Source organism: Coregonus clupeaformis, chromosome 7, assembly GCF_020615455.1.
Source record: "Coregonus clupeaformis isolate EN_2021a chromosome 7, ASM2061545v1, whole genome shotgun sequence".
Taxonomy (NCBI): domain Eukaryota; kingdom Metazoa; phylum Chordata; class Actinopteri; order Salmoniformes; family Salmonidae; genus Coregonus; species Coregonus clupeaformis.
This window is the reverse complement of record NC_059198.1, coordinates 65,377,068-65,393,165: the sequence shown is the minus strand read 5'-3', so window position 1 is coordinate 65,393,165 and position 16,098 is coordinate 65,377,068. Positions and strand designations below refer to the sequence as shown.

The following is a 16,098-nucleotide window of genomic DNA, read 5'->3' as shown; positions in this document are numbered from 1 at the left end:
CCCTGCCGATGAAAAACATTCCCACAGCATGATGCTGCCACCACCATGCTTCACTGTGGGGATGGTGTTCTCAGGGTGATGAGAGGTGTTGGGTTTGCGCCAGACATAGCGTTTTCCTTGATGGCCAAAGAGCTCAATTTTAGTCTCATCTGACCAGAGTACCTTCTTCCATATATTTGAGGAGTCTCCCACATGCCTTTTGGCAAACACCAAACATGTTTGCTTCTTTTTTTCTTTAAGCAATGGCTTTTTTCTGGCCACTCTTCCGTAAAGCCCAGCTCTGTGGAGTGTACGGCTTAAAGTGGTCCTATGGACAGATACTCCAATCTCTGCTGTGGAGCTTTGCAGCTCCTTAAGGGTTTTCTTTGGTCTCTTTGTTGCCTCTGATTAATGCCCTCCTTTCCTGGTCCGTGAGTTTTGGTGGGCGGCCCTCTCTTGGCAGGTTTGTTGTGGTGCCATATTATTTCCATTTTTTAATAATGGATTTAATGGTGCTCCGTGGGATGTTCAAAGTTTCTGATGTTTTTTGTATAACCCAAGCCTGATCTGTACTCCACAACTTTGTCCCTAAACTGTTTGGAGAGCTCATTGGTCTTCATGTTGCCGCTTCCTTGGTGGTGCCCCTTGCTTAGTGGTGTTGCAGACTCTGGGGCCTTTCAAAACAGCTGTATATATACTGAGATCATGTGACAGTTCATGTGATACTTAGATTGCACACAGGTGGACTTTATTTAACTAATTATGTGGTAAATGGTTGCACCAGATCTTATTTAGGGGCTTCATAGCAAAGGGGGTGAATACATATGCACGCACCACATTTCCGTTATTTATTTTTAATACTTTTTTTGAAACAAGTTGTTTTTTGCATTTCACTTCACCAATTTGGACTATTTTGTGTATGTCCATTACATGAAATCCAAATAAAAATCAATTTAAATTACAGGTTGTAATGCAACAAAATAGGAAAAACGCCAAGAGGAATTAATACTTTTACAAGGCACTGTATTGCGATTCGATACTGCGGTTTCATTGCGATTCGATGTCCCAGACATACTATATCCCAGACATAGCCCGCCCAACTACCTCATCCCTATATTGTTATTTATTTTGCTCATTTGTACCCCAGTATCTCTATTTGCACATCATCTCTTGCACATCTATCATTCCAGTGTTAATACTAATTGTAATTATTTTGCACTATAGCCTATTTATTGCCTTACCTCCATAACTTGCTACATTTGCACACACTGTATATATATTTATTTCTGTTGTATTTTTGACTTTGTTTTGTTTTACCCCATATGTAACTCTGTGTTGTTGTTTTTAATCGCACTGCTTTGCTTTATCTTGGCCAGGTCGCAGTTGTAAATGAGAACTTGTTCTCAACTGGCTTACCTGGTTAAATAAAGGTGAAATTACAAAAAAATTAAATTAAAATAAAATACTGCTCACTACATGTCTGCTGCAGAGGGACAAGAGAGAGCCATGAAAAAGCTAGTGGGGCACCTGAAACACAAACCACAGCTGCCAACATGAAAACACTGAATTGGCACTTAAGTTTAGGTTCTGAGGTTTGTTGGTAGACTGTGCCCAAGTAATGATTGAAGTAATGATGAAGTCATTACACACACACAGGAAGTGATCACCTGATCTGCTGACACTAAGAGGACAGGAGGTGTGTCCTACTTCACATCAGTGGAATTCTGAGTATTTCCATTGATGCAATCTCCAGTCACTGTTTCGAAATGACCTTTGACCTCTAGACAGCAGCTAACAAACACCACCGAGGCTCTTTCACATCACCACCACCACCAACCAACGAGGCTCTTTCACATCACCACCACCAACCAACGAGGCTCTTTCACATCACCACCACCAACCACCGAGGCTCTTTCACATCACCACCACCAACCACCGAGGCCCTTTCACATCACCACCACCAACCAACGAGGCTCTTTCACATCACCACCACCAACCAACGAGGCTCTTTCACATCACCACCACCAACCAACGAGGCCCTTTCACATCACCACCACCAACCAACGAGGCTCTTTCACATCACCACCACCAACCAACGAGGCTCTTTCACATCACCACCACCAACCAACGAGGCTCTTTCACATCACCACCACCAACCAACGAGGCTCTTTCATCCCCACCACCACCAACGAGGCTCTTTCACATCCCCACCACCAACCAACGAGGCTCTTTCATCCCCACCACCACCAACTAGGCTCTTTCATCACCACCACATCCATACCAGAACAAGTCCTGACCCACCAGAAACACTAGGCTCCGTAGGAAAGAAAAGGAACGTTGGCTCTGTGAGGTACACAGAGGGTTTCTCCTGGCTGGCACACAGCACAGTTATTCAATGTTGTGTAGAATGTCAACTGACATCATTCCATTGCTACATGACATAGAATGATGTACCAGTATGCTATAAAAGAAACAATCCCTTTCCATCCCAATGTTCCATAAAAGTCAGTGTCCCATTTCCTTTCCTCCAGAGCCGAACAGGCACAGCTTCACACACACACACACCCAGCGCAGTAGTCATCAAGAGGCTGTGGGAGGGTAAACAATAGCAGGACACAAACACATGCATGGCTCAGGCAAGGCCGCAGTCTCTGTGGATCAGGGCTGAGGCTTGAGTCCCAAATGGCACCCTATTCCCTATATCAGGGTTTCCCAACCCCCCGACGTTTCACATTTTTGTTTTAACCCTAAATTGGCACACCGGATTCAATTAGCCAACTAATCATCAAGTCTTTGACTTCGGCACATAGGGCTCTGCTCAAAAGTAGTGCACTATGTAGGGGATAAAGTGCTGTTTTGGGACGCAGCGCCAGGATCAGCTCAGGGCTTACAGGGCATCAACAGCATACCTCAACACAATGTCAGGCTGAGTCCCAAATGGCACCCTATTCCCTTTAGAGGGCACTACTTCTGACCATGGCAGGCTCTGGGTCCAAAGGACTACATAGGAATAGGGTGCCATTCGGGACACATCCGTCAGGGAAAGACAGAGAGAGAGATGGGGTTTCCCTCCTTAGCCTTTTCAAATCACATGCAGGTTGTTCTCAGAAAGGACTAACCAGTTATTCAGAAAGGACTAAACAGTTATTCAGAAAAGACTAACCAGATATACTCCTGGAAATCAACCTGTTCTATGGGTGTTCACGGCACATATTCACAAAGCATCTCAGAGTAGGAGAGACAGTGATGGTCTAGGATCAGTTCTGCCTATCAGATCAATGAATAACACAGGGGATACCTTATCGTAGATCAGCACTGCGACAGGCTTTAAAAAAAAAAATTGTACTTCTCTGTTTAACTGAAAGAGTTGACTGATGCCGCAGAGTTTAGCCTCGATCTAACTCCACCCTTCCATCCATCTATGACATCACAAGAGGAAGTGCAACACTTGAGGCCCTGCTAGCTACTCACGAGTCTGATGGAAAAATCTGACACTGTCATTAACGCTATGCAACGTGAGTGTCCCAAATGGCACCCTATTCCCTACTTTTGACCAGAGCCCTTCAATTAGTCAACTAATCATCAAGTCTTTGACTTCGGCACATAGGGCTCTGCTCAAAGGTAGTGCACAATATAGGGAATAGGGTGCCATGTTTTACGCCTCAGCTTAGGCTATACTATCTAGACATGCACTAGGCTGTTCTTACAGACAGACAGAGAGACAGAGGGAGGGTGGGTAGCATCACTTCTTAGGGATAAAATACAGTCCAGAAAAACAGGCCTGGCCTGTAGAACGTAAATAAGGCCAGCTAGATTTAGGAGACATTTGGGACGAACCTCAGGACTCAATCATTCATCTCTCATCGAAGACAATACCCAGCGTTCCTCTGGGGATCATACCTGGGCTTAGCCAATCACCCACAGGTAGGGCCTGTCTCCATCTGTGTGTGTATCTCTCTCTCCCTGTCTCTCCGTCCCTCCCACTCCCTCTGTCGCCCTCTCGCCCTCTTTCTCCCCATGTCTCTCTCTGTCCCGCCGTCTCTATGTCCCGCCGTCTCTCTGTCCCGCCGTCTCTCTGTCCCGCCGTCTCTCTGTCCCGCCGTCTCTCTGTCCCTTCATGCATTTCACAGTTAGTATATGATATCATCATGTGAGGCTGGGAACCCCCTGCACCCACCCACATTACACCCACACAGAGTTACTGGGGACATCCTCTTCCTGTCTGATGACAATAATGGTAATGTACCGATCTAAAATAACTCAGTGATTCAACATTGCCGTTTAATATGAGTAAGCTTTGGAGAGAGTGTGTCAACGTGTGTACCTGTCAAGAACACATTAATGGGAGTGTTCAGTCTATGTATAACAGATCTAAGATAAATAGCTTCATGATGATCAACGGCTCACAAAGGAAAAGTTAACAACCTAATGACTATAATTGTACAGTTGACAACTCATTTATTTCTCAGGACTGCTACACTAACAAACCAGTGTGTACTAGAAAATCTAAAGCCAAGGTAATGAACAAAATAGCCAACTAGGGGGAACCACCCAGAGTGGTTTCACCTCCATAAAAGACGTTGTTTGTTTGCATAACAGGAGTTATCCGACTGTAGTATTGCTGTACATCTCTGGTAGTATCGTAGACTAATGTGGGCTGGGCTCTCACGACTACCAGGCCTGATTTGACCTTGCAAGTTGGAGGCAAAAAACACCCCTCATGTTCTCTCTCTCTCTTCAGATTTTATACAGCTAGTAAAACATGACTGAAGTCCACCGGTGTTGAACTTTCAACTAAATACTCAACATTCGGGGGTCTGACAAGTAAAGATGACTTACAGTAAAATAAGATATAGCTAGCTAGCTAAGTAAGAAGCGAAGTAGCCAATTGGTCTAGCTAGCAAGTTTGACAGACTGGCTGGGTGAATATAAACAATTGGAATATGAGTGATCGCCTCACATCTTATTGCCGCCTCAAAACAACATGGTTTCCATTAGCCCTATAAAGGACACAGTGCTTCCTAGGTGGTTCAAATGCTGAGGCCGAAAAATAACTGCCACATATTTTTATTTTGGGGGGTACTTTAACGAAAATCCTGTTATTGAAGGCATATCTATAATCCGTCACTCCTTGTCCGTCGGTCCGGATTGTATAATGTGTGGACATCTGTATGGAAATCGTCTGAACCTAACACCTATAACTCCAAACCGGCACCTATAACTCGGCTGTGATCGACAGTGGTAGGCTACGCGGAAGCGCGTCTTGCATGCTGTCTACCACAGCAGAGTTACGACGCTTACAGATGGGTCGTGGCCTCCTATAGCTCCTCCCACAAGCCACCTCTGGTTTCCATAGCTAGAGATATTCACACATTATAAACTGAACAAAAATATAAAACGTAACATGTAAAGTGTTGGTCCCATGTTTTATGAGCTGAAATAAAAGATCCCAGAAATGTTCCATACGCACAAAAAGCTTATTTCTCTCAAATGTTGTGCACAAATTTGTTTACACCCCTGTTAGTGAGCATTTCTTCTTTGCCAAGATAATCCATCCAACTGACAGGTGTGGCATATCAAGAAGCTGATTAAACAGCATGATCCTTACACAGTTGCACCTTGTGCTGGGGACAATAATATGCCACTCTAAAATGTGCAGTTCTCTCACACAACACAATTCCACAGATGTCTCAAGTTGAGGGTGCGCACAATTGGCATGCTGACTGCAGGAATGTCCACCAGAGCTGTTGCCAGAGAATTTAATGTTAATTTCTCTACCCTAAGCCGCCTCCAATGGCATTTTTTTGAATTTGGCAGTATGTCCAACAGGCCTCACAACCGCAGACCACATGTATGGCGTCGTGTGGGCGAGCGGTTTGCTGATGTCAACGTTTTGAACAGAGTGCTCCATGGTGGAGGTGGGGTTATGGTATGGGCAGGCATAAGTTATGGACAACGAACACAATTGCATTTTACAGATGGCAATTTTAATGCACAGAGATACCGTGACAAGGTACTGAGGCCCTTTGTGATGCCCATTTTTTTAAAGGTATCTGTGACCAACAGATGAATATCTGTATTCCCAGTCGTGAAATCCATAGATTAGGGCCTAATGAATTTATTTCAATTGACTGATTTCCTTATATGAACTGTAACTCAGGTTTCCATAACATGACAAGTCAGATATGTCATGCATGATGTTTTCTAAAATATGTGCAATGATGGTTAGGATAAACTTAATCTAGTTACGTTATATCCGCTGTGATGAAAACAATTCTAAGCTTTCTGATTTCCAAACTAGTTACCAAGTTATTTCACTATGACTGTTCAAGAATCATGTTTTTAAAACACTCAAACAAGTTTATAAATAAGTTAACTACAGTAACAAAGCTAGACAGCTAGCGCATTGGCTAGCCAAAGCTTGCTGCTAGCTGGTAAATTGCCTGATAAAAATAGCTGATAAACTGTCATACTATTTTCCACGCCTGAATAATACTGATATGGGACAAACAATGCGCGTGATATCAAAAGATCAACTCAGACAACTGAATCATGTTCAAATGGAAACCCTGCTATGTCTGTGTGGCCTCATCTCTTCAAATCCCACTGTGCACAAACACTTTCAAATAACATGGGCGTTTCTTCTAGCTTTGTGTGTGTTAGCTAGCTAACTAGGCTAACGAAGAAACAGAAGTGAGTCTGCCCGTCCACTCGACATAGCTAGCAAGCACAAGTTACGGCTACTGTTAGCATGCTAGCTGGCTACTTCCCACAGACATGAACTCTTGAACAGAGAGCAAATAAGTCAACAAAGGCGCATAAAAACTCGCCAGTGACGTTATATAAAGTACAATGAACAACCTAAATACCTTACCTTTAATTACATTACTAAAAATCGTGGCCCTGAACTCTTCTTTGGCCCTTTGATCGAAGTCCTGCCCATGGATGATGCGCATCTGCTTCAGGAAAGTGGACTTGCCGCTTTCTCCCGCTCCGAGTAGCAGAATCTTCACTAGCCGCTTCACGTACGTCTTATCCCGCGAAATACTTTTGTCTATTTCTTTAGATTTCCTTAATTGTTCTGCCTCGTTACTCGTGAGGAGACAGTTTGGAAAACATACAGATAAAACGGACCGGGACGGCAGGAAATCCGCCATCTTTGAAACAACTTCATCGATACAGTAGAGAGAGTTGGTTTGAGGCTAGCGATTAGAGAGTCTACTCTCGGGTGGGGCGCGATTACGGATAACGTGTGTGTGAGCGCGCACAGGGCTAGCACAATGAGGGGGTTCGTTTATCCGGCCGGGTTACCACGGTGAGTGGAGTTTGAACCGGGTGAAAAGTGATTGCATTCGTTTTGGAATCGGGCTGCCTCCCGGGCCTAAGCCAGGTACCCCACTCTGGCCGACGGCGAAGTCGGCTCAAAACAAAAGTGAGTGATGAGTAGGATTTTGTGTTTTTACATGCAAAAATTATTGCTTTTGATAAAAACGCTTTATCTACCTTCCCAATGAAAACTATTTTTATTTTATGGAAAATAGATGTTATATGTTTCTGGATGTACCTAGCTGCCTTGTTGGAACATGACCGAGTGGCGCAGATTGCTGTTTGATTTGAGAAGGGTGCTCCTCCCAGTTTTCGCCCGATGTTGTGACGGGCCATTGGCCGGTTCAACCCGGGCCAGTGTAATAGAATTCCCTCAATGTGACTAAATGTTTGGGCGGATCACAAAAGGTCTAGATTGCCCATATCCTCTGATTTTGTTTCACTTTGAATCCCCACTCATTACAATTGATAGAGTAACTGAGATTAATTGTGTGGGCCAGCCTACAAGTTATTTATGGCTAGGGGTATTTCAATATAGGAATTAGTTCAAAAGGTAATTGCATATGAATAATAATTGATAACACAATTGAAAAATCGTACCTTTCCTACACTAATAAACCATGGAATATTATGCTTTAGCCTACACAAAGTGTGCCTCACTTAGAAAGCTGAGTTGCTATCTTGGAGATACAGCAACAAAGAAACAGTCGGTGGTTGTATTTGATTAACGTTTTATTAAAAAGTAAGGATTTCAACAAACAAAGAAAGGCACGCAACAACAGAGGACAAACGTAGATACACGGAATCGGAGATTCACTCCGAACGCTCTCGTCCAGTGGTGTAGTGGTCCCTGGAGAAGTGGGTATACTCTCAGTATTCACCTTTTTTTTTTTTTAAGTAGTCCAGAAAAAAGCCCTGTTTTAGAAACAGTGACATGTAAGACTATGATTTAGTTTACCCAAAAATATGTAATTTCTACTTGCACACTATTATAAAATGATCATGACTTGATTAGGAGCAGTTTGTAGTTACTACTGGTCACAAGAGCAGCCTGGATGAATGTAAAATGTATTTATCATGAGGCAAACAGGAAATGGTGTTTCGATTATTTTTTGCACATTTATTTAAATAAAATACTTCAAATCTGAAGGTGACAATGCATCCTTGTTCATATTGCTATATGCTTTGTTTTGAACATGTTCATTTACCGGTAAATCATTCAACAAAATATGTTACAACAATATTTAGTTAACAATTAACAAAAATATATGCATTAACAACACATCAACAGTGATATACTCTCTCAACCCAGCACTGGGTTTCTGACCTTTGCTCATACTACAGTATATTCCAGACAAATTTGCTTTCTGCAGGAGCTTTCACACTGCACTGTCTAGAACGCACCGAAGAGGCAGCACGATGGCTCTTCAACCAGGTCCTTGTATATTTTCTAGGATCAAACTTGGAAGTTGGTGGGCCGTTGATATTAATCATCATCAAGTTTGATATGTTTGAGATCAGAAGGACAGCCCTCTTGTCTGAGCTTATATTGTTCATAAGGCTAAAATTCCTCTCACACTCTGCTGTACCGACAGGGAATGTTTTCATACAGTTCATAAGTGGTTTTAGGTCCTTGGGCTCACTACTGGGCTCTTCCAGTAGGTCCCGCATCCCATTCAGTGCTTGGTCTGTGCACAAGTTAAATCGCTTGCACAGTCGCTAACTTGTTCTTCACCATGGCGGATGCTGGGCTTTGATGGCCACTTACTCTGATCAAGGATGCTGAGGTCCATGATGGTCTCATCTTCAAAAAGACAAGCGTTTCTCCAGATTGTTCACAAGGCTTTGTAAGAACTGGCCTGGATTGATAGACTTCAGCTTTGCATTTGTTTTCAGGGCTATAGACCGATACTCCCCAGTCTGTTTTGCTTCTAAAGCCTCACTATATTTCTCACCTGGACTCTCTTTGAATGACTGGATCACTCTGATTGAGCGTTTCAGCAGATGCTCTGCTCTGAGGAGCGTTATAGAACGAGACTGAAGCTCCTGTGACAGGAGACTTAGTTCATGGAGAGTGTCGTACATGAGGCCAAGGTCACAAATGAATTCTGGACTTTGAACACGGTCTAACAAACCTCTGTACATCTGCCTCTCTTTGGTGGACCTCATCTCATCACTGCAAGCATTTTTAAAGTGCTGCACAAGAGCTCCCAGGGATGTCCAAACAGCATGAACAGTCCGAAAGCTACTGGCCACCCAGCGTACATCCAAGATTCTGCCAATGCGAAGAAGTTGTGAGCCTACTTCAGCTGCTGCATTAACAAGTTCACGTTCATTTTTGTTTGACACACTATACAGAGAGTATAGCTTCTGGATAAAAGTTTTAAAGTGATTGACAGAGTTTACCTCATCAACTGCATCTGACACAGCAAGTTCAAGTCTATGGTTCATGCAGTGCCATACAAAAAGCTTTGGGAATCTCAAAGTCAGTCTGGTTGCTACTCCTGACTTCTTTCCTAGCATGACACTGGCTCCATCAGATACAAATGTTACCCAGTTTTCATGAAGCCACTCTTCTGTAAAGCCAGCATTAGTTAAACAGGTGAGTAACGCCTGTAATATGCCATCTGCTCTCTGATTTTCCAGTTCAACAAGTTCCAGGAATATGAACTCAGGGCTTTCTTCTTGAATTGATGCTTTAATAGAAACTGTCATGACAGCTTTGTGACTTAAAGAAGATGCCTCGTCAATTAGGACAGCTAACTTACTGGATGATGCTATAATGCTACTGATGATTTTGCTCTGCATCTCACTAGCAACATGTTGTATTATTTGTGTTGCACTGTAACGTGAATGAAGTATTGAGCCCATTTTTACACCATTCAGTTCCTGCAGCTCAATGAGGCTCTCATGGTCAGAAAAGGGTCGGTTCTTTTTGGCCAGATGGTAGGCTGTTCGAAACACAGCTTCAGTTTCCTTCATGTAGGACTCAGTCATAGTCTCCACTGCATTCTCAATGGCAGCTTCTTTCTGTTGCTCTGCCACCTTCACAGCCTGAGTGTGGGCCTTGGACAACGCATGTTTCCTCACCTTATTTCTCAAGATTGACAAACTTGTTGTTCTACTTCCCTGGCCAGACACTTGAATTTCAAAGTTCATCCATTCTCTTGAGAGCGATACACCTTGTCCTTGCTCCTTGTCGATCCCAATGGAGTTCACACTGCTACAGACCAGACATCCTGCGAAGCATAAACAAACAATGTAACTACTCCTGTATCCACAGCTGTACGTGTGCATGGTCCTTTACACACACACACACACACACACACACACACACAAAGTTATCTGTGCCCACTGTTTCAGAAGTTACCCAAACTAGCAATCTACCTAAACTTACCCAATTTTTTGTTTTTGGATCCCAACCAGGGGTTCTTGGATTTGAAGTCTTCTGTTTGTTTAGCACTCCACAGGTCTGGCCAGTCATTATTGATGTCTACAGACAACAACAAAACTAATTATGCATCTCCCTGTCTCTCTCTCTCTCACACACTTACACACACACACACACACACACACACACACTACTGTGATCACAATAGTCATCAGCAAGACATGGGTCCCCCCTCTTTACATTAACAATCTGCATAACCAAGTGGAAATATTTTCAGCAAGTGAAGCTGAAGCATACAGGAGATTAGTGAGTGAAATACTTGGGAGAGTTTATTTAACAAAAAAACAACAAATTTAACACAAAATGTTATATAACAGTAGCATTGTAAAAAACAAACATGGATACAGACAAAATAAATAGAAGGGCAATAAAATAAATAACTTCACACAGAAATTCAAAATGAGGCTTAATCTGTCAAAATCACCTTTTGTTACAGTGTGAGGCTTCACTTTTCAATAAACTGGAGATGCAATTTACTGCCTGTGTGTTCTGACCTGGTGGTGGTAGACTGGATCCTTCTCTATGCTCACACTGACTTGCCTGGCTAGCTCCCCGGTTGAGAGCTGCCAGGGCTGCTGGTTTTAGGGGTGGGGTCTGCCTGGGCCTGATCTGGGCCTGATTTGTGCCTCTTTACAAAAAAGTCTGCAATATCTCCCTTCCTTTTCATGGTTACCTGTCCCTATACAAAATAAGACAGCCTGATTAGACCTCAATATTGTTTTAGGCTGAATCTTAAACTATTTGTCCCCATTCTTGTGTTTTAACTTACTTAAAAATCAACTACCAGCTTAGCTACTATGCAATTAAACTAGATCATATAGGTTAGTTAGGGCTAAGTAACTTGGCTAATGTTATAATTTAGGGCTTAGTAACTTGGCTAACGTTATAATTTAGACCTTTACAATAATAAACAAGCTTCATAAACATTGAGATAATCAGTTTCATCAGTCTGGTATGAAATTCTTATGAACTGGGTTGATTAAACACTTACTGAAAACCAACAATGCCCCGGTTTCCCCACATTATCCCAATCTACGTAGCTAGCTTCATAACGTTAGCCGACTCGCACTAACTATTGGCGGCAACATCTCTTCTCCTCTAAATGTGCAGTCACTGGCAATTTGCCAGTAGTTTAAAATAATGATTCATTTGGAAACCACCTTAAAACTTACCTCAGAATGATGTCTTCCATCAACTGGGGTGGCACACCGCCGCTTGTGTCCTTTCTTCATCCGTTGTTTGGTCTGCTGCCGTTATCGTAGTCAAGTGGCACCGGCACCTGAGTTTTTTTTTTTTTTTTCACTGGCACCTGAGGTATTAGCGATATTTTCCTCGGCATGACCCGCCCTACTCTGCCTCTGATTGGCTCATCAGTCCTCATGCCTAAAGTTAACCAATCTAATCAGTGAAAGCAGCGAGTACCAGCCAATTAGAGGCAGAGGAGGGTGGGTCATGGCTTCACTATCCCCGAGGAAGAAAATAGGCAATCTGACTCACAGATATTACTGAATGATGCGCATCAGGGGGGATTTAGAAGTGGGTATACGCAATGCTGACTGAAAAATAAGTAGGTATACGCCGTATACCAGCGTATACCCTGGACTACACCTCTGCTCTCGTCTGCACTCAACTCCGCGGATGTGGTATCGTGGAGGTGAGGCGATCAGGGGGTGAGATATACATCGGCTACAACATGACAACACAATCAGAAGAGTGCACTGCATGCAGATCGTCATAATTTAATATCATGCATTCATGAGCAGTACCACCTGGGTACGGTAGAGGGAAGTGTATACACTGGGAGTCAAGTCGGTCCAGCACCTTCACCTGTGGTATCTTTTTTGGCACCATCTCTGGTTGAGGTAGCCCAGTCCCAGGTTACCTGTGAAATTCATAGGCCTAAATGAGAGATCAAATGAAAGTATATCTGTGAGACATTATTATTATTTTGTCGTCCAGTGAAGTGATCGCAAAAAAAACTAGATTGTTTTATCCTTTCTCTTTCACCAAATTCTTGGTCTACAAATATTTTACATGGATTTTCTGTATATTTCAATATTTCAATAGCCTTAAACCCAAATACTGTTAAGTTTCAATTCAAGGTTTTATTGCCATATTGCCACCAAATTGATATATGCTTGATGGTGTGACGTCTGGTGGTGCCACTGTCACAAGGAACATGTTGTTAAACCAGAGTTTAGCCTAGCTGTCGTTGGTTGATAAATCCGTCCTCGCGCTTTCTGACCCCTCTCACGCAATCTCTGACGCGCGGTTAACGGAATAGGCTACGGTCCCAGCCCCGGTATACCATTATACCTGTGTGATCATTTTTTTCATAAACATTTCATACCTGGATTTTCTTCTTTAGGATCGCATATCGACCGACTGCAAACATGACAATTAGGACGCTGAGAGATCATGGTCAGCACTACCGACCACGGATGGCATGCCTAAAAAATGTAGGTTACCTGTACATTTACATCATTTTATCAGTACTTTTAAATGTTTTGAGAAAAATGTAATAGACTTCAGATAAACTAAAAGTTCACATCAAGTCTATTGATTTTAGGTGGGCTGGTGATAGCCTACTTGTTGATATAGTATTGCTGAACAGTATAGCCTAGAGTAAATTCATGAGCCCCAAAGATTGTTGTTTAAATTTCCCCTTTCGTGTCTTAAAAAAAACGAATCAAGTGGTTTGTAGAAGTTCATTGTAAACTGTTATTCATTGCAACAGGTTTTAACTTGGGGGACTTAGCCATAATCCTGTTCCCATCCAATTACAAATGGAACAGTTGTGATGCCATCATGACTTTCAATGTGGTAAACTGCATAGCTTCATCAAAATATACTACTACACTCACACTATTGTTTCATGACCTGTAGGCTACTGTATATTTATTTTGTTTATAGCGAAGAGATTGTAGACATCTCAGAGATCCAATTTCAATCTAACCTCTAAACAATGGTTTCTTATACTATGGGTCGGGACCCAAAGTGGGCCCTGGGCATGTGAGAGGTGGGTCGTGAGTTATGAGAATACATCTATAATCACCCACTATTTCTTCTTGATTTGGGTCGTTGGTGGACCATTTGGGTCACAGAAGGACGGTCAATTTCTCATTTGGGTCTCGAGCTAAAAACGTTTAAGAACCCCTGCTCTAAACCAATTAGCTGCTTGGACAGCTGGGGTAAATGGCTCTGAGCCAATCAGGTCTTCCACATCTCAGAGGTCAGGGGTCGGAGGTATCATACAGTACACATCACTATGACCTTTGACCTGATAGGTCTGTTTTCTTCCATTTCGTGAAACAAACCAAAGTGGATTTTGAGAGTGTGTGTCTGTCCTCTTCCTCCCACCCTGCTCCAGGTGGAGGTGTTTGTGGTTGAGATGCAGGATCCTAAGAGTGGGGTGAAGGGTGCCGACCAGAAACTCAACGTGACCACCATCCCACACGTCATCAACGGTGAGTCCAGAGACTTACAGCACCATATAGCCAACCCACTGAGAGACATATCTCCATTATACCATTACAATGTTTGCCCTAGATTGTTTTCTTGGTGGAGTGAAATGGCCACCGTAGCCATGTAGCAGGGCTGAACTAACCCAAACATTCAACTGAAGCCAATAGAAAGACATTTTTGTCAAGAAATTGTGAAAGCTAGGTAGTGGTGCTGCCTAGTAGGGGAAACAGTAGGGAAACACCTCCCACCAATGGTACATTGTTGTTATTTAAAAACATCATTCTGGGAAGTTGTGGGTAGTTATTGGACTAGCTAAGATTCTAGAGCTGCGACAGACTGTCTTGTAGACTGTCCTGCTAAGCTGCTAATGAAGGTTATATAAGACAGCTGTCAGTTGGATGAGATGTGTGTGGTGCTTTTGTGCTCCCAAGCTGCCCTCTAATCCTGGGCTAAGACCAAGGCCAGGGGAAAGATCAGAGCTGCGTCCCAGATGGTACCCTATTACCTACACAGTACACTACATAGCTTTATGGGTCCTGGTCAAAAGTAGAGCACTATATAGGGAATAAGGTGCTATTTGGGATGCACAGGAGGTCTGGAGATGAAGGGAAAGAACGATGGTCGCTGGGCTAAGACCATGTGACAGACATGAAATTGTCATCGCAGTCGAGTCATGGGGACTTCCTGCTTCAGTGCTGGTTGTTATTGTAATTTTAGTTTATCCTGATCAATCTAATCACAAGTTAAGCTATACGGTATACTGTCACATACTGTTATTAAGTGATGGATTTTGCACTGTGTCTGAGCCAGGTAGTACCTTCAAGAAATAGTGTGTGTAGGCCAGGCCTGTGAGAGCTAGCTCACTGTTGTCATACTCTGAATATCTATGTTCACTTGTCATCACACAGGGCAGGACATTCTAGCATGGATAGTCACCAAACTGAAGGTTACCACAGAAGGTAAGCAACTGGATTCTATGAATGGATTTGGCTGGGTACTTATATCAATTAATCCAACACAATAAAATGTATTATTTTAATGTAATTACTACGTCATTACCATGTTATTATGCAAGCAAGTAATTACTAGTTAAATGCTGTAAACTAAAGTATAACCAAGAGCTTTGCTAATAATATATGAAGTATTATCCTCCCTCCTCTCCTCCCTCCTCCACCAGAGGCCCAGGCGTTTGGGACCATGCTGGTGGCCTACGGGTACATCTACCCCCTCCAGAACCACAGGAAGTTGGTCCTGGTCCCCGACAGCACCCTCTACCGCTTCCAGGTACCTACTTGTAACTCCCTGTAACTACTTGTGTCTATCTACCTGTATCTACCTGTGTCTATCTACCTGTGTCTATCTACCTGTATCTCCCTGTAACTACCTGTGTCTATCTACCTGTGTCTATCTACCTGTATCTCCCTGTAACTACCTGTGTCTATCTACCTGTAACTACATGTGTCTATCTACCTGTATCTACCTGTGTCTATCTACCTGTATCTCCCTGTAGCGACCTGTGTTTATCTACCTGTAACTACCTGTCCTGTAACACCTACCTGATACAACCAGGTAACTATATCTACCTGTAACACCTACCTGGTTCAGCCAGGTAACTATATCTACCTGTAACACCTACCTGGTTCAGCCAGGTAACTATATCTACCTGTAACACCTACCTGTATTAACCAGGTAACTATATCTACCTGTAACACCTACCTGGTTCAACCAGGTAACTATATCTACCTGTAACACCTACCTGGTTCAGCCAGGTAACTATATCTACCTGTAACACCTACCTGGTTCAGCCAGGTAACTATATCTACCTGTAACACCTACCTGGTTCAGACAGATAACTATATCTACCTGTAACACCAACC

The 16,098-nt window shown here is 43.0% G+C and overlaps 3 protein-coding genes across 5 annotated transcripts in view; 1 reads left to right on the top strand and 2 right to left on the bottom strand.

Moving 5' to 3' along the window:
* Window positions 1-7,289, bottom strand: part of LOC121569987 (guanine nucleotide-binding protein subunit alpha-13) — a 39,372-nt gene extending 32,083 nt beyond the window's left edge. The window contains exon 1 of the mRNA XM_041881392.1: window positions 6,854-7,289. Coding sequence (XP_041737326.1) covers window positions 6,854-7,136 — 283 coding nt within the window. The 5' untranslated portion in view covers window positions 7,137-7,289. The remainder of the gene's footprint in view (window positions 1-6,853) is intronic.
* Window positions 7,290-9,078: 1,789 nt separating this feature from the next.
* LOC121569989 (E3 SUMO-protein ligase KIAA1586-like) lies at window positions 9,079-12,017 on the bottom strand. Of its 2 annotated transcripts, none has more exons than XM_045221482.1 (3): window positions 11,929-12,017; window positions 10,703-10,798; window positions 9,079-10,544 (listed from the first exon to the last, which is right to left on the bottom strand). In XM_045221482.1, the coding sequence occupies exon 3, from the start codon at window positions 10,462-10,464 to the stop codon at window positions 9,112-9,114; it is 1,353 nt and encodes a 450-aa protein (XP_045077417.1). In that variant the 5' UTR covers window positions 10,465-10,544; window positions 10,703-10,798; window positions 11,929-12,017; the 3' UTR covers window positions 9,079-9,111. The 2 variants fall into 2 exon arrangements, with proteins under 2 accessions (XP_045077417.1, XP_045077418.1); XM_045221483.1 differs by lacking the exon at window positions 11,929-12,017 and adding an exon at window positions 11,181-11,303.
* Window positions 12,018-12,328: 311 nt separating this feature from the next.
* LOC121569988 (regulator of G-protein signaling 9-like) overlaps window positions 12,329-16,098 on the top strand; it is a 28,782-nt gene continuing 25,012 nt past the window's right edge. The window contains exons 1-5 of one of the 2 annotated variants that reach the window (XM_041881395.1): window positions 12,329-12,410; window positions 13,125-13,215; window positions 14,127-14,223; window positions 15,130-15,180; window positions 15,399-15,505. In XM_041881395.1, the coding sequence (XP_041737329.1) occupies window positions 13,150-13,215; window positions 14,127-14,223; window positions 15,130-15,180; window positions 15,399-15,505 (321 nt within the window). In that variant the 5' untranslated portion in view covers window positions 12,329-12,410; window positions 13,125-13,149. Of the gene's footprint in view, window positions 12,427-13,124; window positions 13,216-14,126; window positions 14,224-15,129; window positions 15,181-15,398; window positions 15,506-16,098 lie in introns of both variants that reach the window. The other variant, XM_041881394.1, reaches the window with a different exon arrangement.

What these genes read in the sequence shown, in the direction of transcription:
- LOC121569989 (XM_045221482.1), bottom strand. Translation starts at nt 10,464, where the DNA reads ATGAACTTTGAAATTCAAGTGTCTGGCCAGGGAAGTAGAACAACAAGT.